Source organism: Sphaerulina musiva (genome assembly GCF_000320565.1).
Source record: "Sphaerulina musiva SO2202 unplaced genomic scaffold SEPMUscaffold_2, whole genome shotgun sequence".
In the NCBI taxonomy this organism is placed as follows: domain Eukaryota; kingdom Fungi; phylum Ascomycota; class Dothideomycetes; order Mycosphaerellales; family Mycosphaerellaceae; genus Sphaerulina; species Sphaerulina musiva.
Genome location: NW_016017384.1, coordinates 1462509 through 1477435, shown reverse-complemented (window position 1 = coordinate 1477435; position 14927 = coordinate 1462509). Strand labels below are relative to the sequence as shown.

Genomic DNA, 14927 nt, shown 5'->3' with positions numbered 1-14927 from the left:
GCCTAACTGAGGTAGAAGAAGCGCGACATTTTCGTGTTTCTGGCTCTCTCCCATTCCCTCTCCTCTCTCCCATTGTCAACACAGCATAGTTCCGCCAGTATCGCGTACTGGCTTCAGCATGAGTGCACTCGGCAGACGCTCATGCTCGTCAGTCGTGTCCTGCGCCGGCAATGCGTGATTCTCAGAAGAGCTTCCACTGTCGCCGCCCATAAGGCCCGAAGACCTACGAGCTCACCGAAGAGCAAGGCCACTAATGATGGGCTACATGCCTTCTTTCACCACTTCGCGCCTACTCATTTACCAAGGACCGAATCTGCAAAGCGAACACGCAAGACCACTTCCAAGCAACACCTGAAGGATCCTGGTATCGCTAGGGAGCGAGGGCTTGGAGCTCTGGATGGTGATGCCGATCAGAGCCTCAACGCGGTAGAGGTCAAGCGAGGAAGGGGCAGGCCGCGCAAGATTGTTAAGCTGGCCGTTGGGTCTGATTACAGCAACGCAGAAGATCGCGCGACAGCCACGAAGATCGCACTGGGGAGCAGGACGTCTTCGAAGACTGCGACCTCTGGGAAATGCACCTCCACGCGGCAGAAGAGAGCCCGCGCTAAGGAGGGTGACATCGCAATCACGGTTTCAATGGGCGACGAGGTGGCCCCGGTGTCCAAAACTGCAAACAATATCCCTCCATCTTCAGACGGATCACCGTTGATCGGACGACGTTCACGAGGCAGACCTATCAAAGTGCCACGAGTTTCTTTGCGTTCCAACTCGCCCAAGCACCATGACCTCGAATCGTTTGTAGCGTATTCGACCTCACGAAACGTAAGCACGTCTTCTACTGTCTACCGAGGTACATTTTATGAGTACACTGTCCGGGCTGCCCTGGAAAGCTACCACTTCAATCTCCACCGTACTGGAAAATCCAATGATCTCGGCATAGACCTTCTCGGACAATGGTCGCTTCCTCAGCAACCGCAAGAGCTCAAAGTCATTGTCCAATGCAAGCTTAGCGTTGCGCAGCCCTGCAACGTACGTGAACTTGAAGGAGCATATGTTGGAGCCCCTGCGGGCTGGAATGGCGATGGCATTATGGCCCTTCTAATTTCAGCAAGACCTGCGACTCTGGGTGTAAGATCTGCTCTGCAGAGGAGTCGCTTACCCATGGGCTTTCTGCAGATCACCGAGGAAGGCTCGGTGCAACAGTTCATATGGAATGCTGTGGCTCAGGAGGCGAGGCTGATGGGTATGTCGACTACCAAAGCGTATGGAACGAGGAGTGTGAAAAGGATGTCCAAGGCGCCTGAAGGGAAGATCGCCTTGGTTTATGATGGTCGACCATTGTGATCAGTCACCACTGGCGGAGGCTCATGAGCTTCGCAAGGAAGGGAGTGGAGGTCAGCTGTGAATATTGATATCTGTGTATTGATATCATCATCTCTGCCAGGTGTGTCGTCGACCGGATGCTGAGAAACCTATCACAGCACCAGAATCCTAAATATCTGCTTTCTGCGACCATGCGCTTCAAATCGACAGTTTGTGGAAAGCTTTGCAAGCTGTACCTAGGAAATGTATCGAATCCGGTGCACGCCCTGTAGAGCTCGCACAGATGACTCAGACAGGTATGGTGACTAATGCCCACTTCGACTTCACTTTAAATTGTGCTATGGGAACTCAATTCCTGCCCACGCAAACACATTACAATGTCTGTCCTTCAATCAATCAAAGATCTGACATTGGGTCCGCGCGCCATTGATCATGCAACTGCAGACCTTGCAGCCATTGATACAATTAAAGTGGGTGAAGAGGCAGCAAAACACTTCCTCTTCCAGCATGGCTACCGGAATCTGAATCATGGTATTGCTCTGGTCTATCTCGACACAGCAGCCTCAGTCCATGCTGACCGATTGAAGGCTCCTTTGGAACCTACCCACGTGCAGTACGCACCACTCTCCGCTCCTTGCAAGAGTAAGTCAAGTGATGGGCCGAGAGCGTCGGCTCTTCTCAGTCTGCATGCTCAGAAATACTTGCTTATCCTCAGCCTGTCACCTGTAGTGACGTTGAAGGCCAACCCGACTCTTTCATTCGGTACACATACCCTCGCAAACTCGATGAGTCTCGAGAAACAGTCGCGGAATACCTCAATGCCCCGACCGAAACCATCGTTTTCGTCCCCAATGCCACGACAGGAGTCAATATCGTCTTGAGAAATTTATGCTACAACCCGGGAGATGTCATCATCTACTTCTCGACCATATACGGAGCTTGCCACAAAACCATCGAATACCTTTCCGAGACAACACCAGTCACGAGCAGAGTAGTCGAATTCACCTATCCGATCTCAGATGCGGAATTGATTCAGAAATTCCAGAGCACGATTGAGGCTGTCAGAAAAGACGGAAATATTCCCAAGCTTGCAATCTTCGACTCCATTGTCAGCATGCCCGGCGTTCTCCATCCGTTCATACAACTCACGAAAATTTGTCGAGAAGAAAAAATCTTCAGCTTAATCGACGGAGCACACAGTATAGGTTCGTGGGACAGACATTTCTCTTGCCTTATCCTGACATATGAGATCCTTACTCATTTTCGACACGCTACTTTAGGTCAAATTCCCATCGACCTCACATCTCTCGACCCAGACTTCTACATATCGAACCTGCACAAATGGTAGGTAAACTTCCCGCACAGAGAAAGTTCCGCAAACCAACACTGCTTTGCTTGGGGGCTAATTATGGTTTTTTAGGCTCCATGTACCCCGCGGCTGTGCAGTTTTCTACGTCCCCATTCGGAACCAACACCTCATGCGCAGCTCCCTCCCTACCTCTCACGGCTTCGTCCCTCGAACATCGTCAGGTCTGATTTCGCCTCTGCCACCCAGCAGTAAAAGCGCATTCGTTACCCAATTCGAATTCACTGGGACGATTGATACGAGTCCCTATCTATGCGTGAAAACGGCATTGGAGTGGCGGAGCAAAGTCACGTGGAAAGACATGCGCGGCGAAGAGGCTATTATGAAATACTATCAACATCTTGCTCGTTCAGCTGGTGAGATCGTGTCTTCAATACTGCACACTGAAGTGATGGAGAATGAAGACAGCACTCTTGGTAATTGTGCTTTTTCGAATGTTCGGTTACCGCTCGATCTCAAAGATGACGCTGGAGCGGATTATGCAACTGCTGTGGCCATTGCGCAATGGATGAGCAAGGTACTGGTCGAGGAGTACAATACTTTTCTGGCGATAGTGGTCCATGGTGGGAAGTGGTGGGTTCGGCTGTCCGCACAAGTCTATCTAACTGAAGAGGACTTTCTATGGGGAGGGCATGTTCTCAAGGAGGTTTGCGAGAGGGTCAAGAACGGGAAATGGAAGGGCGGCGAGGCACTGGAGGTTGAGACTTGATCGCTCGTGGTAGTTCTCACAGTCGACACGAGATTCGTCCATTTCGTGAATGCCACTTCATACTCACTTCAATGACGATCTTCTTCCCGGCTGTGAGTTGTCTGCCAGACTTCCAGCGAGGAGGTCATGCCGTGCAGGCGAAAACAGTTCGGGAATCGGGTGATGTCGCTGCTCGAGAGGCTGCTCATTGGCTCAACCACGCGCGCATAGATATTGGACGCGGCACGTCAAACTACTACATCTCCTCCTCCTCATCATCATCATCATCCTCCTCCTCCTCATCGCCATACCGTGCCCGTTCCGGAAGTTGACCGGAGTCGTCGCAGATCCTGCATTGCCATCAATGGCGGTGTGTGCCTCCTACGAGCATGTCGCTCCAGGTGCCACGCGACTCTGGCAGAGTTTGGCTGCGATGTCGGGCTTCACCTTGCGATCCGGCGCCTTGATCATCGCCGCTAAGTCAGTGCCTTGGTCGAGGAAGGCGAGGTGAAGGCTACCTTACCCAGGTAGTACAGGTCCCTGGTAGGTAGGCAGTTCCCGCCTAGGCAAGCACACGCACAAGCAACAACGAACGACCATCTCCGACTTCTGCAAAGTTGCGAGGTCCGATTTACAGGTACATTAAGGTACATACTTGATTCATCGTTCATCCAGCGCATCGTCATCAACCCTGGACCACCGGCATTCATCGTCCGTTCAACCACTCACAGACACCCACATCAGCATCGAGCACCATATTACTTGCTACCATGCCGAACCGCGACCCAGACTTGCACAACTCGATTACTCTCCGTCCGTCGCCGTTTCATATCCACCCACAGCGAGTTCACAGTCATGCGCCAGAGTCGAGTAGCCATGCCCATCACTCCCATCATGACCGTCCGGGCGCCAGCTCTGCGATACAGCCGCAAGAGTCCAAGCCGATGGAGGCAGTAGCCCGACCGGCGTATGCGCGCAATAGCAGCGACAGTGAACGAGACGATGTCGAGCGCCAGAACAGTCTCCCCGAATATCACGCGGAACACGATCCGTTCAAGCTGCGCGATGGCTTGAAGAATCTCGACGACGAGAAGGCGGCGCGAAAGGCTAATACCAGTGCCAAACGTGTCTGCCATCCCGTGGGCAAGAGCAAGGACAAGTGGAAGTCACACAAGATTCTCAAGTTCTACGAAAATCAAAATGACAACATTGAACGCTTGCTCAAACCTGTCGATGATCACGTACGGGAAGCGAAAGAGGAGCAAGGCGATGAGGCACTGCAGTACAAGATTGCTGTGAATGGCAGCTTTGCTGCGAATATCCTGCTGGCCATCCTCCAGATCTACGGTGCTGTCTCTTCTGGCAGTTTGTCGCTCTTCACGACCATGGCGGACAGCATCTTCGATCCGGCCAGCAATCTGACTCTTATCCTGTGCCATCGTGCCGTCAACAAGGTCGATCCGCGAAAATTCCCATCGGGCAAAGCGCGACTAGAAACTGCTGGCAACATCACTTTCTGTTTCCTGATGACTGCCGTCTCGCTCATCCTCATCGTCGAGTCCATCAGGCAGCTCGTAGAAAAGTCCGACGACGCGAAATTCCACTACCCATCTGTGATCGCAGTCGGTATTGCCTTCGTCACGAAACTGGGGCTTTTCGCTTACTGCTGGGCGCTGAGGAACAAGTACAGTCAAATCCGCATCTTATGGGAAGATCACCGCAATGATCTCTTCATCAACGGATTCGGACTCATGACCAGCGTACTTGGGAGTAAGGTCGCGTGAGTATTGGTCCATGTTGCTTTTGCGTGCAATCTATGTGCTGACACTCACTGCGTAGATGGTTTATTGATCCCATGGGTGCCATTATTCTCTCGGTCCTCATTTCATTTCTCTGGCTCAGGACTGCTTATCAGGAATTTCAGCTCCTCATTGGCGTATCCGCGGACACTTCATTCCTGCAGCACGTCACCTACATCTCTATGACACATGATCCTCGAATTCGTCAACTCGATACCGTGCGATCCTGGCACTCTGGTCCGCGGCTGATGGTCGAAGTAGATATTGTCATGGATGAAAATCTTAGTTTGAAAGAGACGCATGATGTTGCAGAGGCATTACAGACCAAGTTGGAAAGTCTGCCAGACGTAGAGAGGGTGTGGGTACACGTGGATTACGAGACGCAGCACTCTCCCGAGCATTTCTTGAAGAAGGAGTTGTGAGCAGTTTGGTTTCTTGGAGCCTTTCAAACAACATTGGGTGCGCCAGGAGTAGGATCTGTCCTTTTTGGCCAAACCTGCAATACGAGTTTGACAGCGAATTGCGTAGCAAGCAAGAACGCCAATACATGGACCTGATCGATGGGCGGCGAAGGAACCTTAGCCGGGATAGAGCATTACGGCAGCAAAGAACTGATGAATATTACGAACCAGGCAGGCATAATGAATGCATCGATATTGAGCTCCTAACCTCGAACTGACCTCTATTATTGTCACGCATCCTGATCTCTGCTAGGAGGGGTTATTCAACAATCGAAAAGTCTCTTCTGCGACACCAGAAAGCCCACCAGCCACATACATATACCTACTGTACTGTAGGTACACGTAGGTATGCTTCTTCCAACCGGTTTGTCACATGTGGAGCAGAATGAGCTCACGCTCTCCACAGCAACGAACTGTGATGGCCGACAGTAGTGCATTCACTACCTCCTATGACCAGGCTTGGCTGCCAAACCACAGAAACTATTCACAGATGGTCAAGCCATCCCGGCTCCGCTCCGCTCCCATACAGCCAGACCATGTTTTCACATGACAAAAGGCTCGGATGGTGGGTCTCGCAGATCGGGCTAGAGGCTAGGAGGTAAGGTACTCGAGCATGTTTCATCCCCGTTTGATGCGGCAGAAACGAACGAACAAACAAACAATACGTGCCACTCCACTGCCATGGCTACCGTATCTGATCTTGTTGATGTTGGATACGGTTGGCAAGGTTGGACTCCGAAGAAGCTGTCCGTCTTCTGTTGCAACGCCCCCATCCATGTGGTTTGTGCCCAAGAAAGTGCCACTGTAGTGGAGAGTGGACGCCGTACCGGATGCATACAGTAAGGTAACGTCTGGTACGGTCCATACATGCACTTCCTCTTTTGCAATATGTCATGGCCACGCCCCGAGGCCCCGAGCCACACCCGGCGCCAGTAGGAGGCAGTTCCAACTTCCAGGTACAGACGCGCCAGGCGTTTTGTGAGGTCATCGTCAGGTTCCGCTCGAGTCCGATCTCTGCTCCGATCTCACCCCCGAAAGACTCCATCGCCTTACTTTTTTTGCCCACTAGACACGTTCCACGCCCATCACAACATAGGTTGTTATTATCCAACCTAAACAACCATGTCGGGCTCTTGTGGCGGCTGAAACACGGCCATGGCAACAACGCCGTGCGACCTGCTGGGGTTGCCATACCGGAACTGGCAGGCTATGCTTTCACGCCATCATGAGTCTCGTTGCTCGGCACACGTTACAGAACGCGATGCGAAACTTTGCTGCTTGACTAATGTTGTGAGGCTAGTGGTATGATAATCGTGAAAGAACCAGACCTATCCTATCCTGTCGCTTGTCCCCTACCTGGCCGCTTTTACTTGAGAGCTCGTTCTCTGGGGCCCCTTCTGCTGATCGGCATCAAGTCATACCCATTGTCACACTTTGCGGGACATGTATCGAGGCGAGGACTCTGGTGCCAAGCGATGACCAATCACTCAAGTGTTGCATTGGGATTTTGATGGGCGTGTCGCCGGAACATTGCGTGAAGCCCTCACGCGTTGCAAGCGTCAGTCCAAGCCCACGAAGAAATTCTGGAAGATTAGAAGCGAGGGTCCCCGAGAGGTGGAGCGGTGTTGCGCAGGGACGAGCGAACGTCGACGGCGAGCCGACAAGAGAAACAATAGAGGCGCAACAGGAAGCCCAGGACGCTGAGAGCGTGGGTCGAATCAGATCACAACCGGATACTCCAGCTGCGACAGGAGCCATGGACGCCTCGGACGAGAAGGCAGCTGGAGCAGGGGAGCTGCAGAGAACTGCTATGACAACTCCCGATGTCTACGTGGATGCGCCAAGTTATAGCGACGCCGACACGATTGATCCAGATACGGCCGGCACCGAGGATCCAGAAAAGGACGCGATTCGAGGAGATCTCCAGAACAAGCCCGACATCGAGGACCCAGAGAAGGACGCGATTCGAAGAGACCTCCAAAACCAGGCCAACATCGAGGATCCAGAGAAGGATGCGATTCGAAGAGATCTCCAGAACAAGCACCTCACCTATGCATCTAATGCAGATGACCGCAAGAGAGAGTCTATAGAGACGCCCCCACGCTGGTCCACCGTGCTCTCTGACTCTGATGCCGGCAGCGAGCACACCATACAGTGCACGCCAGTAGCCGAGCACGATGGCATACCACCGGCCACGAGAAGCCGTGTCACACTGCAAGTGCCTGAAGGCGAACACGAGGGTGGAGACCATCACCCTACACGGCCAACACCTTTCAGAGGCCTGAGCGCTGGTGCGACGACTGTTGTTTCGTCAAAAAGAAGTCTCCCGTCGCTTCGGAGACGAGAGACGAAGCTGATGCAGAAGGAGGCCCATCCTTGGCAGCACCTGGGTAAGGACCTCAATTGCTACACCTCTCTGTCAGGCCACACGTGCAACACTAATCAATCCGCAGGCATCACGCTCGGTCTTCCGATGGTACTTTTGTTCGACCTCGTAGTACCTTGCATCACGTACTACGTTTGGTACGACATTCATGGTCCAGATATCAAGTACGACAAAGGCATTCTCGGTGGTGCCGTTGCCTGCTTCGGCTTTGGAGAGCTCTGGATCTTGGGAGCTCGAGTGTGGCGACTGTACTTCCGACAAGAAGAATGTGCACCATTACTATCCCGAAGCAAATGGGAGCTCGACGCGACATCTTGGGTGTACGGCGTTGCTGTCCTGCTCGCACTCATCCCGTTCGTGATTGGGTCCGAATTGGTGATTCCGGAGCTATACCTTTACTCGCCCTGCTTTATCTTCGCCTTTCTTGGTGCGCTCATGTTCATCACGACCATTACACCCTTCAAGCTTCCCATTGGCATTAATTCCCACAAGCGTGGTACGAAGATCCGGCCGTTTATTTACTATGCTGCTGAGGATTTCATCGCGGTCGATGGGTTACAGGATCGAGAGTTCCGCATCCGGTACAATGAGCGGTATGAGAGCAATAAGATGTTTCGACGCTTCTTCTACAACCTCACGCTCTTTTGGCTGTTTGGAGTCGTGGTCTACATTGGATGTGCATCGGCCATCATCTGGAACTTGGAGTTTAACCACGCCTTTGGCCTGGTGTTTGGTGTTTTGTTTTCATGGATAGGGATTTGGGCATTGACCACTTTCCTGTGGGTGAAGTGGGAGATGAAGAGGGAGCACAGAGCGTATGAAGCGGGGGAGATTGAGGCGTGAGATTGTGTGTGAGGTCATGTCCCAGGAGGTGAAGGCCTACGCCTACTACCATACTTGTAGCAACATGTACATTTTATTAATGTAGGATTCGTGATGACAGATTGGGTGACGAGAGAGACAAGACAGACAGGTGCAACAGGACAGCTGTCGTCCCACAACAAGGACCAAGGAATGAGGCTCTTCTGCCCCGCGCGGCCAAGTCTACAGGTACCTATCCGGGAGAGTGAGACAAGGTTGTTTGCGTGTGCTCGTGTGTCACTCCGTGTGTGTGTGTGTGTATGTGTGTGTACGCCCAAGGTACCTTACTACTACTCTACCTTATACAGGTATACGTCGTCTCCACTGCCTCAATTGACTACCTGACCTTGACCTGACCTGTAGCTGCGCCATACTTCTAGCGCGCCGACAGTGACAGTGGTGATGAGAGCTAGGTATGTATCCATCATGCCTCTTCCTCTTTCTCTGTCACTCTCTGTCTCTCTGTCTTTCTCTCTCTCTCTCTCACACACGCACACACACATAAACACACACACACACACACTCTCTCTCTCTCTCTCTTTTTCTCTCCCTCTCTCCCTCTCCCTCTCTCTCTACTCACCTCTTCTCACCTCTTCTCATCTCTGCGTTGCTCTCGACAGAACAGGAATGGTCGAACTATTCCATCGCAGGGATCAATCGTCACCTTCTGACCCAACGTCCGTCTAAGTTACCTTAGGCACTTTTCCTTAGTAAGACTCCCTCGTCTGCACCGGCTTACCGTGCTCGTCCACTCACCCTGCTTGCCTTCCTGCTTCAGACAGCGCCGCTCTGGACTGCGCAGCCATCAAGTGAAAGTGGAAATGAGCAGCGTCGGCCCGGCCTGATACTCGGACATTAAGGTACCACGTCCTTCCAGGTTGCACGTCCTAAAGCAGAAGGGGAGAAGCTGGAGTACAGTAAGGTCCCTTAGTTCGTTCATCCGTGTCGCGCCTTCCACCTGTCACCTGCTCCTTCCGATTCCTTCGCCCTTCATCCGTAGGCCATAGCTTAATAATAATGGGCCGTCGGACCTTTCATGACAGTACCTTATGCCATGACTGACTCGCAGGCTTCTATCTAGCTTATTGTTTTCTCTCCAAAAACAAAAATTAAATAAAAATTGAACTGCCCGGAATATATCCACAACACAATCGACCAACAACAACAGCAGCAGCAGTAGCAGCAGTATCTGCTCAACGTCCCAACTCCCATCATGGGCCAATCCGAGTTCGTCGACCTCATCAAGCCACTCCACGACCGACTCAGACACTACGACCCCACCAAATCACCTACAGCTCAGTCCGACAACGATGCGGTCTACGATACGGATCCTGCGAGAGCGGTGCCGCAAAGCTTTCTCGATGCCATGATCGTTCGCGAAAGAGTTTACGTACAAGAGCAGAACATCCCACTAGAGAATGAGTTGGACGAGGATGATGCCCGAAGTTTTCACTGGGTGGTGTATGCTTCCATGCCTCTCAAAGCAGCAACGAACAGCAATGGGGCAGCAGGAGGAGGAGGAGGAGGAGCAGAACGCAAGGGAAGCGGTAGTACCAAGATGCCTATTGGGACGATCCGTTTAGTACCACCGCCGCATGCGCCGCATCCGTTGGGAACCCATGGCAGCGACGAGGCCAAGGAAGGGCATGAGCCGAGTGAGCCTTATGTCAAACTTGGGCGGCTGGCTGTGATACCCGAATTCAGGAAAGCGGGGATATCCAAGTTGTTGATTGAGACGGCTTTGTCCTATGCGAAAGCTCATCCGTACGAGGTCGGTCCGTTGCTGGACCCTGCTTCGATGGAGGCTTTGAAGAAGGGCGTGGCCATCAGCTGGAAAGGATTGGTGCTTGTTCATGCGCAAGTGGGTGTCCAAAAGGTCTGGAGAAAGTATGGGTTCGAGACGGATGAGAGCATGGGTACTTGGGATGAAGAGGGTATCGACCATGTCGCCATGTGGCGTCGCGTGTCGGTCGACCAGGGACGAAGAACCTCGAAGATCTGGTTGAACAACTCTTGAGACTACATCCATACCTGATGTGCGTGTGCATGTCCCCGACATGAGGGGGGAAGAAGGCGTTAGTGATGGCTATACCCGGCATTTGGAGCGTTCACGATTAGACAGAGATGAGTGCTGCACGCATGTCTCTCGGCATAATGTATCAACTGTGCATTTCACTTGGTGTCTACTCGTAGGGGAACAACATATTGTTCGCAGGAACATAAGGTAGAAGCAAGTACCTGATATGTATTGGTGACGGCAATGGGAAGAGTGGTTAGAAGCTCACGTAAGCATCCATATAGTTCTACCATCATACGAATGGAAGTGCACCTCCCAGTACCTTAACTTATTAGGGGTGACCTTAGTCTTTCCGTTCACTTCCACTTTCTTTTCTCTTGCATGTCTGTGATCATGTCGTCTCTCATGGGCCTGCTGAATAGGCTCCTTCCTTTTGCCACACCTGGAACTCCAGTCTATCAAGACGTGGTTCATCTCGGCCTTCTGGCGGTACTTCTGTACTATGCGCCACAAATCCAACAACACCTCGAGCAACGAAGACAAGGCGCCACAGAACAAGAAGGACGGCAGATTCACGATGAGCCCGCAATTCCGGAAAACGGGGCATTTCACCAGCCCGGTGTGGACGATGTCATAGAACCTGAGGACGACCATGTCCGACAGTTCCCAGGTGGCAATGAAGGCGCCCACGATGAAAACAACAATGACCAAATGCCTCCCTTGCGAGATCATGCACCTGTCGATCCACCAGTCGAAGCAGGCCCCGCGAATCCCGCGGCAGCTCGTGTGCCTCCACAGCATCGCAATATAGGCGCCAAGAAAGCCAAATCTCTGGCCAAAAAGGACCAACGACGCGCATATCACGAATTCCAACGCTCTCAGGGAGATGTTCAACGTGCGCGTGATGCCGAAGGTGCTGCTGAGAGGGAAGCTGCACAGGCTGCGGAACAGGCCCGACGCAAAGCGAACGAGGCTAAATTGGAGGAGAAGAAAGCAAAGGAACGTGAGAAGCGGAGAGAGCAGGAACGCAGGCAGCGAGAGGAAGAAATTCAGAGGAGAGAAAGGGCTGTTAGGATCGTGAGAGAGGAGCTGGGGGAAAGTAGAATGTGCAATCTGTTTGATGTGGCGAGAGACGTGGGTGGCGATCATGATGATGTTTCACTTGAAAAAGTGTTGAACGCGGCGGGAGTACTGGGAAAAGGCGTTGATGGTGCACTCACGATGGTCACTAGCACGGGCTGGATTGTGAGAGTGAGTGAGGATGACATGAGACGCGCTTATGCCACGACGGCGTCGACATTCGAGGGAGATATCAGCTATGAGCAGCTGGGAAAAGTACTGCAACAGGTGTTGAAAGAGAAAGATTGATTGGGTCCGCTGAACTAAGTCTAATGAGGGGCCTACCATCCACCATATCCATGGATCACACCTACAATACTTACCGCCTGTAGGACTCGATGATCTGGCTCTCCGCAGTTCCACGATAGTCCCAATCATCCTCATCCTCCTCCTCATAGCAGTCGAAGTCTTGCTCTCGGGAGTAGATCGATGAAGGCGTCAGAACACGCCTCGCATGCTGTGACTGACGAGACAGTCGGAGGCCTTCATGGGGAGCACAGAAAGGCATTTCAGCTTGTCGAAACGGCTCCCCGTCTTCCATCCGCGAGTAGATCGAAGACGCCTGTGGAGGAGTATGCCGTGGTGTCTGCAGGACGCGTGCATCCGGCGTCTCAACAACAGATTCATCCCAGCATGATGGACCAGCATCACGCGCGATACAATCCATGTACGTATCAGCAGCAGCAGTAGCAGCAGACTGCGGCGGCGTAGCAACACACGCTTCTCGTTCTCCTCTGGCACGATCCACATCCCCCGCAGCTTCAATATACCGATCAATATAATCTCTCTCCCCACCGATTCTGCGCGAGGAAGAAGAGTATTCTTGTTGTCCCTGTCGATACAGCTCCAAAGCCACATCCCACATTGGCTTCACAACTTTCGCCAGAGACTCATCGCTCCTTCTCTTCCCCCTACTACCATCCTCTTTACACCCCGACACCACAGCAGCAGCAAACCACTCCTCCATCCATCGAATCCTCTTCGAACCTTTCCATTTCTTCTTCGAAATCGAAAAAATCACTCTTCCTCCCCACTTCGCCCAATCTTCTTGTTTGTTATCATTATTATCATAACCCGATGATGATGACGATAATACTAACCGAGCAAGTACACAACCTGGACATTTATCCTTCTTATCCTTTTTTCCCTCGTCATCATGTCTTCTTCCCACACCGACAAACATCACCTCAAGAAGACTCTCCACAACTAAACCGTTTAATTTTCGATGCAAGTGACAAAAACCTGTATTCAGTAGAGGGATTTTGGCGAGGAGATGGGGAGGGAGAGTTGTGGTGATGAGGGTGCGGATGTGGGATTCGTAGGCTGCTACTGCTTGGGCGGAAGAGGAAGAGGAAGAGGAAGAAGAAGAAGGGGGTGGGGGATGGCTGAAGAGGAAAGCGAGGAGTTGCATGTCTGATGTGGTGAGGTCGGCGTAGGTTTGGGGAGGGAAGTTAGTATGGTGATGGTGTGGTGGCCGCGGTCGACGCGTTGCGTTGTTGTTGTTGTTGTGAGAGGACATGTTTTTTTACTCTTCTGTTAGTTAGCCAAAGGGGGGTTTGACAAAAGTATCACTTGCCTACCGTATGGGTGAGTTGAGTGATGTTATATGAGACTTCCAGTGAAGAGACGACTGCCTTTGACAAGTTTTAAGAAAGACTCAACAGTGTTGTCGAGTCAAAGGCATACTGCTGCGCTTTGTCTGCGACAATTTCATTATGACCGACCTATAGTTACTACATAGGCCCTTTGTCCAGCCAGCCTGGACCTGGCTTGGTCTTTGTGTGTCTGTCTTTGATCCATCATCTCTTTGCTTCGTCAATGACATCGCCACCCCGTAACTCGTAACATGCGTTGCTGCCAGCGTCACTGCTGGTCGTATGGTAAGCCACTGCGCCACCCGGAAAATGCGCTGGAACGCTGAATACATGTATGTATTGAACTTGGACAAGGAGAGCCCAGCCGATTCGCACGCGTTATCAGCTGCGATTGCTGGCTTGCAGTCTTGTTGGTCTAGTGCACAACCAACAAGTGAACTTGGGAGGATGGACAGTGTCTGGACCAATGCCCACGCAAGCACAATGCAAGAACTGAGTGCATGAACTGCACTGGATCATCTGCTCGCTGCTCAGAGCGCTGGTCGATGAGCACATGCAGCGCACCTGCGGACGTGGTTGACGACGAGGCGCGGGCTGCGCGAAGTACGTGTCTGAGGGCTGCGGCGGATGGGTGGGAGAAATGCTCTGCTGTTGCTCGAGCGACATCATGCTCCAGCGTCGGTTGTGGGCATCGAGTTCGAATGACCCGCGAGAGGATAACGTGAGACCTCTGTCAAAGTCGTCGGATCCGATAACGGATTGTCGATTATCCTGGAAGACATCTCCCATGGGCGCAGTGTCGATCGAAGTGGCGCTCGGATTGGTCACTCTTCTCTGTCCATTTCGGCTTGGGGTGCGCTTGCGAAGACTGTTGCCTCGGCGCAACTGAGCTGCTGCTGAGATTGCTGCTCGGGAGGGTGCCACTTTGGTCGAGATAGCCAAAGATGCGCGGGGGAGACCGAGTCCATCCAGGCTCTCAATTGAGGAATCGAGCTTGGCCGCCTTGGGCATTCTCTCCTGACCCCTTGAAAAACTGAAAGAAGCGCTCCTACTAGGAGTGCTCTCAGTCTCGTCGACGTCTTCGTCATCACTCGAGTCACTTTCGTAGAGACCAGGATATCGCTCACGCATAGCCCGTGTGGAACTATCAAGGCCTGGGACCTCTGTTCTCACGGCGTGGGCGCGGCCGGACTCATCGACAGTCAAGATGACGCTCGGCGCCCTCACTTTTCTACTCTCGCTGATTGAGCCCAGGTTGGGTCTGCCGACCCGCTTCAGAGGTGAAGCTGTTCGAGGCACCTGTAGAAGACTG

The 14927-nt window shown here is 52.4% G+C and overlaps 8 protein-coding genes across 8 annotated transcripts; 6 read left to right on the top strand and 2 right to left on the bottom strand.

Moving 5' to 3' along the window:
- Positions 1-777: 777 nt before the first annotated feature.
- On the top strand, positions 778-1266 carry SEPMUDRAFT_24119 (uncharacterized protein; the record flags this gene model as incomplete). The annotated part of the gene is made up of 1 exon (XM_016908380.1): positions 778-1266. A coding segment is annotated over one exon (489 nt), but the record flags the coding sequence as incomplete, so codon positions are not given.
- Positions 1267-1687: 421 nt separating this feature from the next.
- SEPMUDRAFT_147281 (PLP-dependent transferase) lies at positions 1688-3641 on the top strand. The gene is made up of 5 exons (XM_016904197.1): positions 1688-1854; positions 1911-1965; positions 2053-2528; positions 2604-2667; positions 2744-3641. The coding sequence occupies exons 1-5, from the start codon at positions 1701-1703 to the stop codon at positions 3396-3398; spliced, it is 1404 nt and encodes a 467-aa protein (XP_016763495.1). The 5' UTR covers positions 1688-1700; the 3' UTR covers positions 3399-3641.
- A 24-nt stretch (positions 3642-3665) lies between these two features.
- SEPMUDRAFT_147280 (Cation_efflux-domain-containing protein) lies at positions 3666-5841 on the top strand. The gene is made up of 3 exons (XM_016904196.1): positions 3666-4024; positions 4122-5157; positions 5217-5841. Exons 2-3 carry the CDS (start codon positions 4148-4150, stop codon positions 5596-5598), a joined length of 1392 nt encoding a protein of 463 aa, XP_016763494.1. The 5' UTR covers positions 3666-4024; positions 4122-4147; the 3' UTR covers positions 5599-5841.
- A 956-nt stretch (positions 5842-6797) lies between these two features.
- Positions 6798-8976, top strand: SEPMUDRAFT_147278 (uncharacterized protein). Its single transcript, XM_016904195.1, has 2 exons — positions 6798-8027; positions 8091-8976. The coding sequence occupies exons 1-2, from the start codon at positions 7148-7150 to the stop codon at positions 8864-8866; spliced, it is 1656 nt and encodes a 551-aa protein (XP_016763493.1). The 5' UTR covers positions 6798-7147; the 3' UTR covers positions 8867-8976.
- Positions 8977-9417: 441 nt separating this feature from the next.
- On the top strand, positions 9418-11211 carry SEPMUDRAFT_147277 (uncharacterized protein). Its single transcript, XM_016904194.1, has 3 exons — positions 9418-9594; positions 9663-9801; positions 9966-11211. The coding sequence occupies exon 3, from the start codon at positions 10098-10100 to the stop codon at positions 10899-10901; it is 804 nt and encodes a 267-aa protein (XP_016763492.1). The 5' UTR covers positions 9418-9594; positions 9663-9801; positions 9966-10097; the 3' UTR covers positions 10902-11211.
- A 71-nt stretch (positions 11212-11282) lies between these two features.
- On the top strand, positions 11283-12804 carry SEPMUDRAFT_154214 (uncharacterized protein; the record flags this gene model as incomplete). The annotated part of the gene is made up of 1 exon (XM_016907552.1): positions 11283-12804. One exon carries the CDS (start codon positions 11283-11285, stop codon positions 12267-12269), a length of 987 nt encoding a protein of 328 aa, XP_016763491.1. The 3' UTR covers positions 12270-12804.
- On the bottom strand, positions 11318-13539 carry SEPMUDRAFT_154213 (uncharacterized protein; the record flags this gene model as incomplete). Its single annotated transcript, XM_016907551.1, has 1 exon — positions 11318-13539. One exon carries the CDS (start codon positions 13537-13539, stop codon positions 12340-12342), a length of 1200 nt encoding a protein of 399 aa, XP_016763490.1. The 3' UTR covers positions 11318-12339.
- A 457-nt stretch (positions 13540-13996) lies between these two features.
- SEPMUDRAFT_36992 (uncharacterized protein) lies at positions 13997-14404 on the bottom strand (the record flags this gene model as incomplete). Its single annotated transcript, XM_016908655.1, has 1 exon — positions 13997-14404. One exon carries the CDS (start codon positions 14402-14404, stop codon positions 13997-13999), a length of 408 nt encoding a protein of 135 aa, XP_016763489.1.
- Between the last annotated feature and the right edge of the window lie 523 nt (positions 14405-14927).

Excerpts from the sequence above, each read along its gene's own strand:
- SEPMUDRAFT_147281 (XM_016904197.1), top strand. The coding sequence starts at position 1,701 with ATGTCTGTCCTTCAATCAATCAAAGATCTGACATTGGGTCCGCGCGCC. Across the intron at positions 1,855-1,910 it reads CTACCGGAATCTGAATCATG|GCTCCTTTGGAACCTACCCA; the intron begins GTATTGCTCTGG and ends GACCGATTGAAG. Across the intron at positions 2,529-2,603 it reads CGACGGAGCACACAGTATAG|GTCAAATTCCCATCGACCTC; the intron begins GTTCGTGGGACA and ends ACGCTACTTTAG.
- SEPMUDRAFT_147280 (XM_016904196.1), top strand. The coding sequence starts at position 4,148 with ATGCCGAACCGCGACCCAGACTTGCACAACTCGATTACTCTCCGTCCG. Across the intron at positions 5,158-5,216 it reads GTACTTGGGAGTAAGGTCGC|ATGGTTTATTGATCCCATGG; the intron begins GTGAGTATTGGT and ends CTCACTGCGTAG.
- SEPMUDRAFT_147278 (XM_016904195.1), top strand. The coding sequence starts at position 7,148 with ATGGGCGTGTCGCCGGAACATTGCGTGAAGCCCTCACGCGTTGCAAGC. Across the intron at positions 8,028-8,090 it reads CCATCCTTGGCAGCACCTGG|GCATCACGCTCGGTCTTCCG; the intron begins GTAAGGACCTCA and ends ATCAATCCGCAG.
- SEPMUDRAFT_147277 (XM_016904194.1), top strand. The coding sequence starts at position 10,098 with ATGGGCCAATCCGAGTTCGTCGACCTCATCAAGCCACTCCACGACCGA.